General features: G+C 43.4%; 1 protein-coding gene across 1 annotated transcript in view; it reads right to left on the bottom strand.

Moving 5' to 3' along the window:
* The window catches only part of ACADM (acyl-CoA dehydrogenase medium chain), a 38284-nt gene extending 19412 nt beyond the window's left edge, over window positions 1-18872 (bottom strand). The window contains exons 1-6 of the mRNA XM_084637354.1: window positions 18740-18872; window positions 13032-13128; window positions 9057-9154; window positions 8881-8950; window positions 4237-4337; window positions 4068-4148 (exon numbers count right to left, since the gene is read on the bottom strand). Coding sequence (XP_084493480.1) covers window positions 4068-4148; window positions 4237-4337; window positions 8881-8950; window positions 9057-9154; window positions 13032-13128; window positions 18740-18763 — 471 coding nt within the window. The 5' untranslated portion in view covers window positions 18764-18872. The remainder of the gene's footprint in view (window positions 1-4067; window positions 4149-4236; window positions 4338-8880; window positions 8951-9056; window positions 9155-13031; window positions 13129-18739) is intronic.
* Between the last annotated feature and the right edge of the window lie 239 nt (window positions 18873-19111).

The following is a 19111-nucleotide window of genomic DNA, read 5'->3' on the forward strand; positions in this document are numbered from 1 at the left end:
TGTTGGGCATAGACGCCATGCTATCTCCTCCTGCACTTGACTTGATAGTTTTATTTACCGAACATGTATCTTCATTGTCTGCCTGAAGACGAGGCTTTGTCTAAGGCAGTCTGTGCTTATGCATTACATGCCAAACACATTTTAAGAATATAATTCTGGTGCATATTTAGAATTTTGTATACACATCCACTACATACATCATGCAAAAATGTTAATCATCAGTGAGTTATTAGTTTTCTAATGATAACTTACATGCCACCTTTTAAATACAGATATGACATATTAGGTACAGCGATTATGTCAGGCCTATGTTAGGATTATGACAAGGGCTGCTGACAGAGTGAAGCACAAATGAGCCCCTGTGCCAAAATGAGGCATGTCTTAGTTTAGCTGTTAAAGAAATGCTGTCTTTCCACCCTCCATGCATCATAGTATCAGAAACAACACTGACTGAGATGGCATTCATATTTCTTGCCAAAAAAATTACTGTTATGCTCAGTTCTGAAAGGCAATTAGCCTTTCATTACAAATACACACAAACAGCAGGCTGTCAAGTATGTAATACATACACACACATACACAGGTACATACAGTATAAACACGTGCAAACATATTCATCTAACGTTCTACTCTCTACATGCAAACTCGAACTGTTTTTCCTAATAGATCCCATCAAGGAACTGGTGAAGCCCTTTACTAAGACAACTATTGATATAGATCATCAGGAAAGTGGGGCTCACATATAAACTTTAGTTTTATCTTTCGGATACAGTACAAAGCAAATCTTAAGACTAAAGATACCACAACATTAGGGGTGCTCTATTCTGTATAGGCTCTGATAGGGTGGAAGCTCACAATAAGCCACTGTGATGAATAAGAATACTAAACACATTTATTGCAAATTTCTGATAAATGAGACACATTGATAAAGCTAAGTTTCTTGGACTACCAGAACTAAAATTTACACATTTGGGATTAGGGTATTGAAAAGCTACTTACTGATGCAGTCCTCTAAGTATTTAAACAAAAAAACACACAGGGTCAAATGAGTCCAAGCAACTGAGTGATTAATTGGTTTACTATGCTGATAAAACTTCAGTAATAGATAAGAACATAAGAATGGCCATACTGGGTCAGACCAAAGGTCCATCTAGTCCAGTATCCTGTCTTCCGACAGTGGCCAATGCCAGGTGCCCCAGAAGTAATGAACAGAACAGGTAATCATCAAGTGATCCATTTCCAGCTTCTGGCAAACAGAGGCTAGGGACACCATCCCTGCCCATCCTGGCTAATAGCCATTGATGGACCTAGCCTCCAATTTATCTAATTCTTTTTTGACCCATTATAGTCTTATCTGTCACAACAGCCTCTGGCAAAAAATTCCACAGGTTGGCTGTGTGTTATGTGAAGAAATACTTCCTTTTGTTTGTTTTTAAACCTGCCACCTATTCATTTCATTTGGGGACCCCGGTTCTTGTGTTAAGAGAAGGAGTATATGACACTTCCTTATTTACTTTCTCCACACCAGTCATGATTTTATAGACTATCATACGCCTCCTTAGTTCTCTTTTTTTCCCCCAAGCTGAAATGTCCCAATCTTATTAATCTTTCCTCATATCACAGCCGTTCCAGACCCCTAATAATTTTTGTTGCCCTTTTCTGAACCTTTTCCAAGTCCAATGATATCTTTTTTGAGATGGGGTGACCACATCTGCACGCAATATTTAAGATGTGGACATACCATGGATTTACAGAGGCAATACGATATTTTCTGTCTTATTATCTATCCCTTTCTTAATGATGCCCAACATTCTATTTGCTTTTTTGACTGCTGCTGCACATTGAGTGGATTTTTTTCAGAGAACTATCCACAGTGACTCCAAGATCTCTTTCTTGAGTGGTAACAGATAATTTAGACCCCATCATTTTATATGTATAGCTAGGATTATGTTTTCCAATGTGCATTACTTTGCATTTATCAACATCTGCCATTTTGTTGCCCAGTCACCCAGTTTTGAGAGATCCTTTTGTAGCTCTTTGCAGTCTGCGTGGGACTGAACTATCTTGAGTAGTTTTGTATCATCTGCAAATTTTATCACTTCACTGTTTACCCCTTTTGCCAGAGCATTTATGAATATGTTGAATAGGACTGAGACCAGTACAGACCCCTGGGGGACACCCCTATTTACCTCTCTCCATTCTGAAAACTGACCATTTATTCCAACCCTTTGTCTCTTATCTTTTAACCAGTTAGCAATCCATGAGAGAACCTTCCCTCTTATCTCATGACTGCTTACAAGCCTTTGGTGAGGGACCTTGCCAAAGGCTTTCTGAAAATCTAAATACACTTATCAACTGGATCCCCGTTGTCCACATGCTTGTTGACCCCCTCAAAGAATTCTAGTAGATTGGTGAGGCATGATTTCCCTTTACAAAAACTATGTTGATTCTTCCCCAGCAAATTATGTTCATCTATGCGTCTGACAATTTTGTTCTTTACTATAGTTTCAACCATTTTGCCCAGCACTGAAGTCAGGTTTACTGGCCTGTAATTGCCAGGTTCACCTCTGGAGCCATTTTTAAAAACTGGCATCACATTAGCGGTCCTCCAGTCTTTTGGTACAGAAGCTGGTTTAAATGATAGGTTACAGACAACAGTTAGTCGGCCTACAATTTCACATTTGAGTTCCTTCAGAACTCTTGGGTGAGTACCATCTGGTCCTAGTGACTTATTACTGTTTAGTTTAGCAATTTATTCCAAAACCACCTCCTCAATATGGGACAGTTCCTCAGATCTGTCACCTAAAAAGAATGGCTCATGGGGATGGCAATCTCCCGAACATCCTCAGCTGTGAAGACCGATGCAAAGAATTCATTGAGTTTCCCCGCAATGGCCTTATTGTGCTTGAGTGCTCCTTTAGCATCTTGATTGTCCAGTAGCCTCACTGGCTATTTAGCAGGCTTCCTGCTTCTGATGTACTTAAAACATTGCTATAACTTTTTTGTGTCTTTGGCTAGCTGTTCTTCAAATTTTTTTTGGCCTTCCTAATTATATTTTCACACTTCATTTGCCAGAGTTTCTGCTCCTTTCTATTTTCCTCACTAAGATTTAACTTCCACTTTTTAAAGGATACCTTTTTTGCCTCTCACTGCTTCTTTTACTTTGTTGTTTAGCCACGGTGGCTCTTTTTTGGTTGGGGTATTCATTTAAGTTGAGCCTCTATTATGGTGTCCTTAAAAAGTTTCCATGCAGCTTGCAAGGGTTTCATTTTTGGTGCTGTATCTTAATTTCTGTTTAGCTAACCTCCTCATTTTTGTGTAGTTCCCCTTTCTGAAATTAAGTGCTACAGTGTTGGGCCGCTGTGGTGTTTTCCTCGCCACAAGGATATTAAATTTAATTATATTATGGTCACTATTACCAAGCGGTCCAGATATATTTATCAATCTGGTTTCTATACTTCAACTCTAATATGATACATGTTGAAACTTATTCAGGGTCACGCATTCTCGGTGCCTTAATTTCCATATTTGAGAGTGTAAAGTGCTTTGAAATCTGGAGCTAAAAGTGCAAAGGAATATTTTATGTTTATCCTGTTCTTTTGTAATGCTCTATTTTTGGCTGCTTATTTATGCAGCCTTTATTGAAGCAGACATCTGAATCCTCACTATCTTCTAGATACAGCAGCTACTGAGAGTTTATAGTACTTCAGCATGTTTTTATGCCTTTAGGTGTTGGGCCATATTTTTATACATTTTCTGAAATCTGCCTGTGATTACATAAATGTGATTTTTTTCCACCTCCCACCCCAAACTCCTCTTCTTGAAATAGAAGTTAGATTTTGAAACAACTACTTCAGGACTTCTGGTTGACTGTACTCCAGATAACTTCTATTTGCTAACTGAATGTGTTCCACTTACTATCCCGGACCTTACAGTAAATTGTGATGTCTAGTTATATTTAAATACCTATTTGAATTAAGTACATATCCCTTTACATTTTCTTCAAAAGAAAGCAAAAGAAGATATCATGGACCATAAGCATTCGACAAAGTAGCAGCTACACTTACACACATCAATGGCTCCTCAGTCATTCTCCCCAAATATTTCTTCTGCTGTTGCTTATTTCCTGCAATGATGACTGGCATTTGCTACAAGAGAAGATTTATTCTTTTAAAATAGTGTACAGCATTCTATAAACTCTGGTCAAAAATAGTACAAAAAAATGTTAAGACTTACTCCCAAGGAATTTGCTTCAATAGCAGTTTGGACCCCTGTACATCCATAAGCTAATTCTTCTGTAATAAGGCAAGCTTCGAAACTGCCAAGGCCCAGTCCACCTACAGTTAAATAGTTTATTTTTTTACCAAAAATAGTTTACAGCCAAAGCATGCAACAATTCTTTATACAGACAAATTCAAGGAAATATGAAAAACATATCCCCTTGGATATGTCTGTATTTATCACATTTTATCTAAATAGGCAATTCCCCAAGCATGAGAATTTAGAGTTTTGCCAAACAAGTAAGACTTTAAAAAATAAAATTTCACACTCCAGGGTTTCTGTGAGCGATCTTCTTGCAAGCTACAAAGAACTAAGACAAAAGTGTTTTTGTATGAACTTCTTGTTGTCAATACTCTTGCTCTCTGCCCTCCATACTGGACCCTTGTGCCTCCAGATTCTAGCTGTTATCCATCCAGCCGAGAATTTTCCTGGACCATAAGAGTTCTGAGCTGAAAAGCTGGCAGTGTGGACTCCTACACCATCCCCCTTCTGGCCCAAATGAAAGGAATGTGCTCCAAATAGTCTCCAATTGGTGAATGGTCCCTCTGGGGTCAGCCCTTAGGCTGTTCTAACTGGTGCCAGAGGTGGGAAAACTACGGCCCGCAGGCATGTCCTGCCCGGCCCTTCAGCCTCCAGCCCCTCCCCTGCTGTCCCCCCTCCCCGCAGCTGCATAGGCAGTGCGGCTGGCTCCGGCCAGGCTGTGAACTCCCACTGCTCTGAGCAGCATTGGGGGGCGCGGGGGGTTGGATAGTGGGTGGGGTCCCCAGGGGGGCGGTTTGGAGCAGGGGGTCCCGGGAAGGGGCAGTCAGGAGACAAGGAGCAGGGGGGATTGGATGGACTGGGAGTTCTGAGGGAGACAATCGGGGGTGGGAAGTGGGAGGGGGCCAGGCTGTTTGGGGAGGCACAGCCTCCCCTACCCGGCCATCCATACAGTTTCACACTCCGATGTGGCCCTCAGGCCAAAAGTTTGCCCACCCCTGGCCTAGGCCAAGACAGACAGAGAAATTGGGAAGTAATCAGCTCCCTGACACTTCCCCTACTACACCAAGTAGATGCCAGCCATAGCAGAGAATCTGGCCCTAAATTGATAGGTCTCAATCTAACCTCCAGTTTCCACAGTCAGCCCGAGTAGTCCTTTAAAGCCTACAGAGGATAGTGTCTTTTTTTGTGATTGCATCACATTGTTACCAGACTTGAGGCCTGCAACAAAATGATTTATTCTACAACGATCACTCTTGATTAATTCCATATTATATTTAGATACTGTAGTGAGATTCCTTCAAAAATACCCTGGTTTAAAAAAATAAAAATAATAATCACTGAAGTTAACTATGTACCTTCTTCTAAATCACACTACAAAAGAAAATCTGCGAGGAAGAGATGGGGTCCTCCTGACATGGAAGGGGAAGAAAATCTCCTAGTGAGGAGAGCTTTAAATTATGTTCAAAAGGTGGCAGGTGACCAAAGCCCATAGATAGGCATAAAGAAGGCAACCTTAAAAGAAGGCTAGGTGTTGGAGGGGCAGTGGGACATGGAAAATTACAGTAAGGTCATAGGAGCAACAAAAGAGAAATCAGTGGGGGAAACTGTTCAACATCTTAGATTTCTATACACAAATGCAAGGAGTCTGGGGAATAAACAGGAAGAAGTGGAAGAGAGTCGTACATAAGCTAAATGATGACTAAACCAGCATCACAGAAACTTGGTGGGATAAGTCTCATGACTGGAATATTGGTATAGAGAGGTATAGCTTATTCGGGAAGGGCAGGAAGGGAAAAAAGGGAGGAGGTGTTCCATTATACATCAAGAATACATGCATTCTGGGGTCCATGAAAAGGTAAGAGGCAGACCAGCTGAAAAAGTCTCTGGGTAAAGAGGGGGAAAAGGGTCATGGTAGGGGTCTACTATAGGCCACCACATCAGGAAGAGGAGGTGGAGAAGGCATTTCTAGAACAAACAGAAATATCCAAAAACACAAGACTTAGTAGTAATAGAGGACTAACTTCCCAGACACCTGTTGGAAAAGTAATACAGCAAAACACAATTTCCAGTAAGGCTTGGAATGTACTGGGGACACGTACATCCAGAAAGTGAAGGAAGTAACCAGGAGGACAGCCATTTTAGACTTGAGAGGGAATTGGTTGTGAATCGGAAGATGGAAGGCAATTTGGATGAAAGTGATCATGAAATAATAGATTTCCTGATTCTAAGGAAAGGAAGGAATGAGAGCACCAGTATAAATGACAATGGACTTCAACAAAGTAGACAAACTCAGGGAACTGATACGCAAGATCTTATAGGAAGAAAATGTAAGAGATAAAGGAGTTCAGGAGAGCTGGCAGTTTCTCAAGAAGACAATATTAAAGGCACAACTGCAAACTATTCTGACGCAGAGGAAAGATAGGAAAAATAGATAAAGAGGCCAGTATGGCTCTATCAGGAGCTGTTCAATTACCTGAAAATCAAAAAGGAATCCTACAAAAAGTGGAAAGGATGAAAAGAGAAGTACAAAAGAACAGCACAAGTATGAAGGGACAAAATCAGAAAGACTAAGGCACAAAATAAGTTACACGTACCAAGAGACATAAAAGGCAATAAGAAGTTCCTTAAATACAATAAAGTAAGAAAAAAAGACAAAGAAAAGCTTAAGTCCTCTAATTAACAGGGAAGGAGAGCTAATAACTGATGACATCAAGAAGGTTAGGTGTTTAATGCCTATTTTGCTTCCTTCTTCATTAAAAAGGGCGTTACTTCAACACAATAAATATTAACAAGAAGGGTGAAGAAAAGCCAAAATACGTAAAGAGCAGGTTAAAGAACGTTTAAATAAATTAGAAGTATTCAAGTCCACAGGGCCTGATGAAATTCATCCTTGGGTACTTAAAGAACTAGCTGAAGCAATCTCGAACCCAGTAGCAATTATCATCAAGAACTCAAGAGGACTGGAAAAGGGAAAACATAGTACCTATCTTTAAAAAGGAGACAAAGATGACTCAGGAAATTATAGACCCATCAGCCTAACTCCAAAACCTGGAAAGATACTGGAACAAATTATTAAATAACAAATTTGTAAGCACCTACAGGACAATAGGGTTATAAGGAATAGCCAGCATGGATTTGTCAATACCAAACCATGTCAAACCAACCTAATTTAGTCTTTCACAGGGTTACTGGCTTAGTGGATGAGGAGAAGCTGTAGACATAGTATCTCTTGATTTTAGTAAAGCTTTTGACACAGTTCCACAAGACATTTTCATAGGCTAACTAGGGAAATGTGGTCTAGATGAAATTACTATAAAGTTGGCACAAAACTGGAAAGAAAGACTACTCAAAGAGTAGTTTATCAAGGGTTCGCTGACAAACTGGGAGGACATATTTAATGAAGTTCCACAGGGATCAGTCCTGTGTCTGATACTAGTCAATAATTTCTTTAATGACTTGAATAATGGAGTGAAAGGAATGCTTACAAAATTTGCCAATGACACAAAGCTGAGAGAGGTTGGAAGCACTTTGGAGGACAGAATTAGAATTCAAAAAGACATTGAGAAATTAGAAAAATTGGTCTGAATCAACAGGATAAAATTCAATAAAGACAAGCACAAAGTAATTAGGAAGGAAAATCAAATGCACAACTACAAAATGGGGAATACTTGGTTAGTTGATAGAACTGATAGGACCTAGGGGGCACTAGTGGATTACAAATTGAATTGAGTCAACAATGTGATCCAGCTGCGAAAAAGGCTATCATTATATTAACAGGAGTGTCGAATATAAGACATGGAAAGTAACTGCCCAACTCAGACTACACTGGTGAGACCCATGTTTGAGTACTGTGCAAATCCTGGGTACCACACTAGGAAAGACACAGACAAACTGGAGAGAGTCCAGAGTAGTGCAACAAAAATGATAAAGTTTAGAAAACCTGATTTATGATGAAATGTTAAGAAAACTGAACACATTTAGTCTGGAGAAAAAACTTGATAGTCTTCAAATTGTTACGGACTGCTATAAAGAAGACTGACCAATTGCTCTCCACGTCCACTGAAAGTAGGACAGGAAATAATGGGCTTAAATCGGCAGTGAGGGAGAATTAAGTTAGATATTAGGAAAATCTTTCTAGCTAGAAGGGCATTTAAGCTCTCGAATAGGCTTCCAAAGGAGGTTGTGGAATCCTGATCACTGAAGGTTTTTAAGAACAGATTGGACAAACACCTGTCAGGAATGGCCAAGTTTACTTGGTCCTGCCGCAGCACAGGGGGCTGGAGTTGATGACTTTTCAATGCTCTTCCAGCTCTACATTCTGAGATTCTATGATAATGCTGTATGTTTTTTCCAGTAGAAGCCCCCAGGCTCTACTATGTTAGTGAATGCTGTTGTATTCGTGCATTTTGTCTTTTAATATCTAGGAATTTTTAAAAATGCACTGAACAAGTCAGCTTGCCTATTGAATATACCTGTTATTCATTTACATCTTCAAATTCGGAGTAGTTTATTTTGTACCAACCACACAACATTACCTTTAAAAAAAAAAAAAAAGTCCTCTGTATCATTCTTCTTCATTTCTCTTATTTTATAAGCTTAAAAAAGCTGCTTACTCACCACAACTTTCTGGTATGTGTGAATTCATCAGACCAAGTTCCCATGCCCGTTTTATAAGGGGAACAGGATACTGAAAAGAAAGTATTTACACCCTCAGTCATTCAATTAATTTCTGCAGAACTCGAAAATGTTGAATATCCACACCTATTTTCCCCACAAAAATATGGCAAGCCTACCTCTCCAGTTTTGTCATATTGTGCAGCAACAGGGATGATTTCCTCTCTAGCAAATTTACGAGCAGTAGCCTGAAACTCTCTCTGTTCATCACTGAGCTCTAGAAAACAAAACATTTTAGTCACAAATTCTAGTTAGTCTTACTGCTTGTTAGAACTACTGATCTACTCCAGTGTTCTCTCTAATTTTTCCCACCCATGTGCGGAATGAATGTTATGTGTACCAATATGGAGGTGAGGTGTGACGCACATAACAAAATTCATGTGATGGGGGTGGGGCCGAGGGGTTCAGAGTTGGGGTGGGGAGTGCTCAGGGAGAAGGCTGAGGGTTGGGGTGCAGGAGTGTGAGGGCTCCAGCTAGGGGTGCGGGCTCTGGGGTGGGGCCAGGGATGAGGGGTTTAGGGCTGGAGCAGAGGATTGGGTGCAGGGGTGTGAGGGCTCTGGGGTGGGGCCGGGGATGAGGGGTTTGAAGTGCAAGCTGACCCGGGGCTATGGCAGGGAAAGAGAACTCCCCACCAGCTCTCTCCCCCCACAGCAGCAGCTGGGCTGGGGGGCAGAGGGGCCTCTCCCCGCAGCGGCAGCTCCAGGGCTGAGGCTGCAGGATAGGCGCCCCTTCCCCGGCCATGCCTGGGGCCGTGCCGCAGCAGAGTTGGGGCTGGCAGGTCCCCAGGCCGGTTCCCTGAGTGCCTGCACAGCGTTAAATAGGCTGCTGCCCAGCTTACACAAAACTTAGATCTGCTCCCACCTGAAGGGCAGGAAAAAGAAAAAACATCCTCAGTTGCCTCCTGGGGGCCAAAAAGGCTCAGCCTTCCCCTACCTAAGGGCATAAACCTCCACTTTTCACCTAACTACATGTACAATGCACTTATTTATTGATGATGCAGTGATCCGAAGAACATTAAAAATGTCAATGTGGGCGTGATACTTCCCAGGGGTACCCAGGGTTGTGAAGCACCTCGTCACCACCTGCCCTTAGTGTGGTTGTGGGCTGGGGCGGCATGTAGGAGGGGGCATGGGGTGCAGGCTCCGGGTGGGGACTCAGGGCTGAGGGTTGGTGCGGGCTCCCGCCGGGCGGCACTTACCTCAGGCAGCTCCTGGTCAGTGGCGCAGCAGGGCTAAGGCAGGCTCCCTGCCTGCCCTGGCCCCACGCCTCTCCCAGAAGGGCTGATGCACCCCGGCCTGGCCCCTTGAGGGGGGGGGAGAAGGGAGACACACTTGTCTCCACACGTTGCCCCTCTCTGTAGGCACCACTCCTGCAGCTTCCATTGGCCGCGGTTCCCCATTCCCAGCCAATGGGAGCTCTGGGGGTGGTGCTTGTAGGCAGGAGCAGTGCACGGAGACTCCTGCCGTCTCCCCGCCACCCAAATGCGGCCGCTTCTGGGAGTGGCGTGGGGCAGGCAGGGAGCCTGCCTTAGCGGCAGCCCTCCTGAACCACACAGCCAGACTTTTAGTGACTGGAGATCGCGATCCACTGGGAGAGTCTCCAGGATCGACCAGTCGATTGCAATCAACCGGTTGGTGACCATTGGCTTAGACCCTCCTTTCATAAGATCAGCTTGTCTTCCCAGACTGAAGGATGAAATCTAATCTCCTCTCTACTTCTTTTATGCAGTTACAGAATATGGTCCCTTAGCCCAGAAGGTCCCGAGAGGCTTATCTTGGGGTTCCTTTGTCTTTGTAAATCCTTGGGCCTGCATCTGGCCCAGACTGCAAACATAGCCTGTCTCCAAGTATATCCATTGTTTTTTATGCTGATTGAATTGGCCTGGAGGCATACAATACACAGTGGACAGCCAGAAAGATAAGTGTTTACTACCTACTTTCTGCCTAGAATCTGTTTATTGCCTTCTAGTGATCTGTCTTAACTTTTGGAGAACCCAGGGGATACCTATAATCCGATATACTGTTGTGACCTCTGTCAGTTGGCACCAAGAGGTTTCTAGGTCACAGTGGGGGAAGATATTTTAAAAAATTAATTTATTATCAAAATGAATAATGCAAGGAACACTGTACTGATTAGAACAGAGAAAGGGGGATGAAGAAAGTGAGGGCTTGGTGGATCCCTGCCCCCTAATTCCAAGGTTCCTGACATATTACACAGTATATAGGGCCTTGTCTTTAAGCAACAGTCTTCTACACAGAAGATTCAGACGTTCCAGATGTATTTTCTTTGTAGGTTGCTCAACCAACTACTAAATATTTATTGCAATTGCATCTACACAATCAAAGCAAGTGTGTTAGTCCAAGTATCTTAAACATTTAATACCTGACAGAAAAGCAGTGTGCAAGTCCACAAGGGGCAGGCTTGCCAATGGATAAAGCCTGCAAGTATGTCATATCTTCTAACTGACAATAGCAGCCAAGTGGGGAGTCACAAAGGCGCTAGTTATAGTCATTAGCAGCACATGTGATCACTCCACATCTGAAGCAATTGAACTTTACCCAAAGATGACCTGGAAGGTCAAAACTTGGGGGCTGGAGTGCTGGATCTCTCACGAGATAGGCACTGGCTATGTTTGAAGCTTGTCCTTGCCACCTAGTATGTGCCCCGAGGGTGATATTGAGTTTCCTTAGGAGAACTGTCCAAATGGGATGCCGTGGGCTAAGACATTGTTTCAATGGATTAGACACATCTTTAAACAAGGGTAGATGGGGCACGTCTTGCACTTTAAGGAGCAAATTCTGCAAGGTGCCTTGTCGCCTGATGTCAGGAAGGGCGATGTTAGACGGAATCGGCAGCAAGGCCAGGATGGGCAGTCTCATGGTACCTGTTATTACACCTATGGTTTCATTCTGCTGAGTGCCTATTAGTCCTGTGTGAAAAGAGCTGAGCCATACTGGGAGAAATACCCTGCTATAGAATAGCCCAAGCAAACCCGGAATTTTTTAGTGGGGTATAATGCAGTTATGTTCTCATCATATACTCCTTGTATACCCTGCTTTGGCAGGGGAAACCAAAGCTGAAACTAGCAGGCCAAGTCTTTCAGACCCCGGCCAGCATGGACCCTCAAGCGATCTCAGCGAACCAAATACTGAGCAGTCCCAGTTCAGCTTAATGTTAACAATGCAGCAGAAATCAGGTATTTTCAAAGCAGTATATCTCATACTCTTCCAAATATCTAGCTACTGTCTCTCCAATAACGACACTTCAATTATAATTATGTGCTCATATCAGGATGAACTCATACACCTGCTAAATTATTTGAATTTATTACGCCATTAGACTACAGTGTAACATAACCACTGAATAGGTAGTAAGTTGAAAAGTTAAGATGGTTATACTATTACAGGAAGTCCTTGTTCAGCCATTTTCATCTCAAGTTAAAAGGATGCCTCTATTTAAAGAGTTCATATAAACTTGATGTACAACACTTCAAAGAGACAAACTACAGGTCCAAAACATTGTCAGGACCAAACCACTACTATATCTTTCTTATTATTAATGAAAACTACACTAACAGATGCAGAGAATCACACTTCAGTATGTGGTTACAGTTACAGAAAGTGACCTGAGCAGACTTTTGAAAATCTAAACTGCTATAACTTAAATTACATCTAAACTACACTCTTTCAAATACAAAGTCTTAAAGGAGCATGAAAACTGTTATATTTCAAAAGAAAGCCATTTGAGTTAGTTATTCAAGGGCAGAAAGATTCCACCACAGAAGAACTCCAAAAGAAGTTGAGTTTTCTTTTTTAAAATCCAACTCCACATACATACACACACGGGTTTTCTGACCTGACCAAGAGAGGAATTTTGGCTCTTAAAAAATATTTTTTAAAAGAAAGATAACAATAAATGAAAATAGGGCTTTCATATGAAAGTGTTTTCTCAACCTGAACTACAGCATCACCCTGCATTGCAACAATACGGAACACATTCCTGAGCTACTGAAGGATAGTTACTTTCTCTAGACTGTAACAAATTTTACATATAAACTGCTTAGCAACATTTCTTCAGACCCACAGACCACTTACCAAAACTAAAGCCAGCTCCAGGTTTAATTTGATGTGACACTTCAGCAGCTTGACTAGATTGTGATCTCCAGCCACATTGAGCAATGCCTCGAAGCACCTGTTTAAAATAAAGGAATAGGAGATTTAACATGCTCACAATGCAAAGCTTCTTGGAGCCTTAAGAACTACAGGAGTGGTTTAGAACACATTAAAATTTAAATACAGACATACATTCATCTTTCTAAACACATACTGCATCAAGTGTTGCAAAATAATTATAAGTGTTTTTAAAAGTTTTAGCTATTTTAGGTCCTGATCCTGCAATGTGTGTAGCACATGAACACAAGACTTCAGTGGGGCTGTGTGTGGGTCCAGCAATGCACTACATGTTGTAGCACTGGGGCCTTGAAAAAAGAAAAGAAAAAAAGTGTAATATAAGCATTGATTTTTTTTTCTCCTGTTTTAAATTAACCTTTTACATGTATTTACAACCTTAATGACAATAATAACAACATTCTGCCTAGAAATCAGCATCTGCCAGAATATATTGTTTGGAAAAATCTCAGTCTGAGGAATTCATGGAGCATGCGTTGTTTTCTGTTTGCTTTTTTTGTAACGAACTACTGCCCCAGATGGCTAGTGATCTATGGTCACTTTGCTCCAGAAGTTTGTGACTCAACAGTAAATACGGAGTTTATTTTCCTCTCTAATGCTGATCATTGACTTTTTCCCTTCCATTTTTCTTCTGTGCTTCTTACATTCTTTGCTTCTTAGGTGATGGGAGGTATATTGTTTATTATATCTTAAGGCATGCTGTGAAGAGAAGTACAGTGCTTAACCACCACAAGATTCTACTATGCAATTTCTGCTTAAGACTGATGACATAGCTCCAACATTTCCCCAAAGAAGAAACACACACAGATTTTTCAGGGGTTTTCTTTTCTTTTCTTTTTTTTTGGGGGGGGGGAAAAGAGCTGGGGGTGAAGAGGGGAGAGCAGCACTGAACTGGATCAAATGAAGCATGCACAGTGTAAATCAATTTGATAAGTCCAGCAAAGTAAGTGTGAGCTGGTCCTCAGTTTGGTAGTTTAGTGTTCAGACTTTGTGTAAAAGTCAATTCCATGAGACTTTTAAGAGCATACTTTGCAAACAATATTAAACCCACTGAACATTTCTTTGAAAATACAGTTACATATGGAACAATGAATTTGACCAAATGTAAGTTACTTTCAGCACTGTATTTCACCTTCCAAAGAAGTCCCTCCCTTTACTGATATCAAAGATAAGCTGAATGTAAGACAGCATAGTGTTTCAATAAATGACATAGTAATGACAAGTCATCTTTAAAGACTATATAAGGACATAATTAGACACTTTCTTAGTAGCAAGGATTTTATTTTGGCTAAAAGGTCCATCATTCTCTTGATAAATATAGAAGAAAACACACGATCTGTCAGATATGCCTGGACACAGCATAACAGTCACATTAAAATGTTTGATTCATGAAACTAATGCAGAAAACACTACAATAACTTCAATGGAGACTATGGCAAACAATTGTCAAATCCCAGAAAGCAGACTGCTCGTTTGATGGTAGAAGAAACACGTTGGGGCACAAAATTAGACTAGCAACCAGATTGAAGATACAAAATGAAGTTCCACTGGATCAAATTTTCTATAAAAACTGCCTCCCAAAAGTTACAAGTTAAAATAGCAATGGTAGTCATAGAGCAACTAAGAGGTATACACAAGGAAAAAATCTTTTCTGAGGTTTTCTTGAAAATAGATGGAAAGTTTTGAAGGTAAGGAGATACAGGAAGACAACTTCAGATGGCAAGAGAAGAGAAGCAAGCTATAGTATACTTGAATGTTGCATAACCATCTTGAATTGGTAAGTAAGCAAGTTATTAATCATTCCCTAATTAATTCCTCTGTAAGAAATTATTTGATTACATATGTTATAAGTCCTCACTCTTTGAGTAGGAAGTTATGAATTCTTGGAGGCTTTATCTTTTGGATAGTGTGTTCAGTTAAAATGTGACAGTTTGTTACTTCTCAAACAAGCATAGAAAATTTTATAGAAAAACAATGCTGCCCTTATCCCTACCTTGAAAAAAGGGGAATGGGGGGAGGGAAGTTATGTCTACTATGAAATAAATGGTGTACTTCACTTTCTTATATTTCTGTCTATGTGCCAAACGACTGCTATGATTATTGATACAGCATACAAAATCATGCAAAATTGTCTAAAAATGTCTAAGTGACAGATGTGAAACACCTTAGGGACTTGGATCCTTCAAAATTTCTTGAATTCAGTGTCACTGACTAGGACAGTATACTGTATTATATCAGGACAGCTGTTTTTGGAAAGGCTTTTTCTAATTTTCATCTTGCCAAGAATCTGTAACAATTTCTTTCGGCTGCAGTCCTTGTGGCAGTCACTCATGCCTTTTGGGATCTAACGGCTTTGTTTTGGCTAGGAAAAGGGATTGACTTTGGGTTGGGCTTAGCTTTTACTTAGGCTATAACTCAACCTGCTAAAATCATGCTAAACACACTAACATGCATCTAGACAAGGAAAAGCAGTCAACTATAGTTTAGACTTACCAAAACTATCTTAGCTAAGCCCACCCTGTACTCACCCTTTTTCCTAATTAAGACAAAACTGAGTAGTGGAGTACTACTATGCGTTTTACATAGAGGTATACCTTAAATCAACCCAGGGTATGTCTACACTACAATGTAAGCCCAGGCTCAGACTGAAGATTGAGTCCAATCCCCTATTCCGTCTACACACAAATCTCTCAGATTTACACTCGGACCAAGGCTTCTGGGACCCGGGGGGAGAAGAAGAGCAAACTATGGGCATGAGTCCCATCAGTGGCCTCGGTGCAGTCCGGAAACCTCATTCTCTACAAGTTCATGAATATTTTTATGCCCACCACCTTACAGTACACCATGTGCCTCATTGCCTCAGAAACCTCCACCTTTACTCATAGTCGACTTTCCAACATCAAACTGGTTGGCAACAGATCTGAGGCAATATGGGGTAGCCAGGTTCCAGACAGTTATAGCAACCTGCTTCTGGATGGCAAGAGCTCCCTCATGCAGGTGTCTTTATGCCTGAGGGTCAGGGCAAGCTGCTCAAAAAGCTCCAGAAATGTAGCTGTCTTCATCTGAAAGTTCTGAACCCACTGTTGGTCATCCCAGATCTGCATGATGATGTGATCCCACCAATCTGTGCTTGTGGCCCTACACCAGAAGCACTGGTCTATGTAGGGAGCATAAGCAGCTATGTTGAGTGTATTGAGCAGTAACAGTCAATATGAGTCTGCCATCCCAGCATACTCTTCCTCCTCTGCTCCATCATAAAATCTGTCACGTGTCTTTTATGGGTCAGAAAATGCCACTAAAATGTCCACCAGCACCTCTCAGGTGCTCCACCCTCTTCCTGACAAAGGAGTGAAAGTGCACGCAAGCAAAGTTCTTGAAAAGGGGTCTCCTCCATGTTGCTAGGCAGGATGTGTTGATGGGCTGTTCAAACTTCCTGTAATGTGCAGGGTGGGCAGTGAAGTTTTCCCATAATGCACCACACACAAAGGGTTAGAGTGGCCACATTTCGGGAGGGCACTAGAGAGTCTGAGATATCGTTGGTTTGACTCAGGTCTGTGTGCTGCAGAGTGGACATCAGAGCCCGAGGTTTGAGCCCCAGCTAGAAAATTGTTAATGTAGGGTTAAGAATTATTATAGATGCTCAAGCCCCAGGTTCTCTAACACAGGTCAGCTAACTCAAGGCCCACTAACCCTGGGCTTATACTGCACTTACACTCCACTGCAGTATAGACATACCCCCAGAGGCTGAAGCTGGTGCAGAATTGGCAGGCAGCTTATTATGTGGCACAGCTTGCTGCCAGTACAGGACATCAGCTTTCCATGTTCTGCACTTGTTGCCTATTAGCTTTGAGGTGAACTTTAAGGTGTTAGGGTTGATTTCTTAAATACTCAATGGCATGGGACTTTTCTCCCTGTGTGACATTGCTGACTGTGGCTGTGGCAGACGTGGTCAAGTTGGTATAAAAGAGTTGCTGCCAGGAGCGGAACTCATATACAGAACTTGTTTACCTTGGAATACCTAAATTTGTTGATCATCACAGTCAGCTGCAAGAACCATCTATTTACCTAGGATTTCAGAGTGGCGGGGCTATAATAAAGGCTGATAATTGTGGATAAGTAGCTGCTAGTTCAAGTACAATTTATTTTCTTGAATAGAACTATATTTTTAATTTCTAGAAAAAGTTATTAGAACCTAGCATAAATTCTTTTTTACAGCACTATAAATCAAATTAAAATATAGAATTAGAGATGTATATTTAAGGAGATCCCTCCCCATCAAATATTTTTCAAAAATTCAAAGCTTTGTTCTCTTATTAGGCATCACTTCTGTTTAGTCTGAAGCAGAAGTTATGTTTATTCATTATTTTTTCCTCCAGTGATTAGTCTCTTGGACTCCTCTAGCATTTCCCACACCAGCAGAAGAGCCTCAAGTTGTGTAACACATGCTGGTAAACACTGAGCAAAAGTCAGAGAAACAGCATTTTGGAAGTTTAACACCTGAACTGTTCAAACATTAATCTGTCTCAAATGCTGAGGCACAAACACAGAACAGGGAAAGAACTCCAGGGGTCTGCATTTCTTTACTCTCCAGTGCCCCTGCTCCACAGGGCTTGGCTTTAGAAAGCACTGTCATTTCTAAAAGCCACACTCCGGAGAAAAGCAAGAGGCCAGTTGAGTGAAGGCTTCTTGCACGATTTGTTAGAGCCAGGTGTAGAGGGGGAGAAGAATAACATGGTCAAACAGCAGTGTACATTCTATCCGGATGGTGCACACATACACACACCCAGCCTAACCCTGGGCTCTGTCCTCTTTCTCCCCACACTCAGGGACTAATGATGATTCAAAGGACTCCAGCGTCTTCCACATTCCCCTCCACAGTTTTTCCCCTATACCTGGGACCCCAGTGCCTCCCTTCCCTTGCCTTGCCTTCTGCCCCCCAGCATGAGCCCTCCCTTGCCTGAACCTGACCATTCCCTCTGCCCTGGTGGCTCTCCTACTTCAAGGAGCGGCCTCCCACCCCTCCCTGCCCCTGGTGTCACTCCAGCCCCTCTGTCTGGGCCCCAGAATCTCTCCCCGCCACCATTTCCTTCTAGCCTAGGCTCTCATCACCGCCATCTGTCACCCCTTGTGAGCCACAACACACATTTGCAGGGGCCCCCACTGCAGGCTCTGACCTTTGCACCTTCCCTCAGAACCGACCACCGTGTGCGCAAGCCTGAGCCCCAGGTGCTCCCCAGTAAACCCCATTTCCCGAGCCGCGATATGTCTCCCGTCCCGCGGCCGGGGTGACCCATGCGCCCCCCGGGGCCGCCCCCCGCTCCTCCCGCGGCCGGGGTGACCCATGCGCCCCCCGGGGCCGCCCCCCGCTCCTCCCGCGGCCGGGGTGACCCATGCGCCCCCCGGGGCCGCCCCCCGCTCCTCCCGCGGCCGGGGTGACCCATGCGCCCCCCGGGGCCGCCCCCCGCTCCTCCCGCGGCCGGGGTGACCCATGCGCCCCCCGGGGCCGCCCCCCGCTCCTCCCGCGGCCGGGGTGACCCATGCGCCCCCGCCGGGGCCGCCACTGCTAGGGCCCGCATAGCCCCAGCCCCACCTCCGGGCCAATTCCTCCTCCTCACCCGGGTGACCCTCAGCGCAGACATCTTGACGGGCGCTGCCACCGAGCATAAACTGCCCCCGCAGGCGAGTGCTGGTGGCCGCCGGGCCCCACTTCCCGCGGGCGGGGGCGCAGAGCGAGGGGCGGTGCCAGCCAGCCACTGGGCGGGGCTAAAACCTGGGCCCGTTGAACAGCGCGGGGGCGGGTCCAGAGTTCCGCGTTCAGCCTGCAGCGGAGAGGCAGCGGGCCTGGGGGCCAGCCAGGGCTCGCCCCGGGCCTGGAGAAAGGCAGCGCCCCGAGAGCGACGCTGGGCAGCGGGGGGAAGAGGAGACTGTGGGTGAGAGGGCCAGGCGTGGGTGGGGGTCAGGTTCCGGAGGGGCTTACCTTTTCAGGG

The sequence above is a fragment of the Lepidochelys olivacea genome, assembly GCF_965140295.1.
Source record: "Lepidochelys olivacea isolate rLepOli2 genome assembly, chromosome: 8".
Taxonomy (NCBI): Eukaryota; Metazoa; Chordata; order Testudines; family Cheloniidae; genus Lepidochelys; species Lepidochelys olivacea.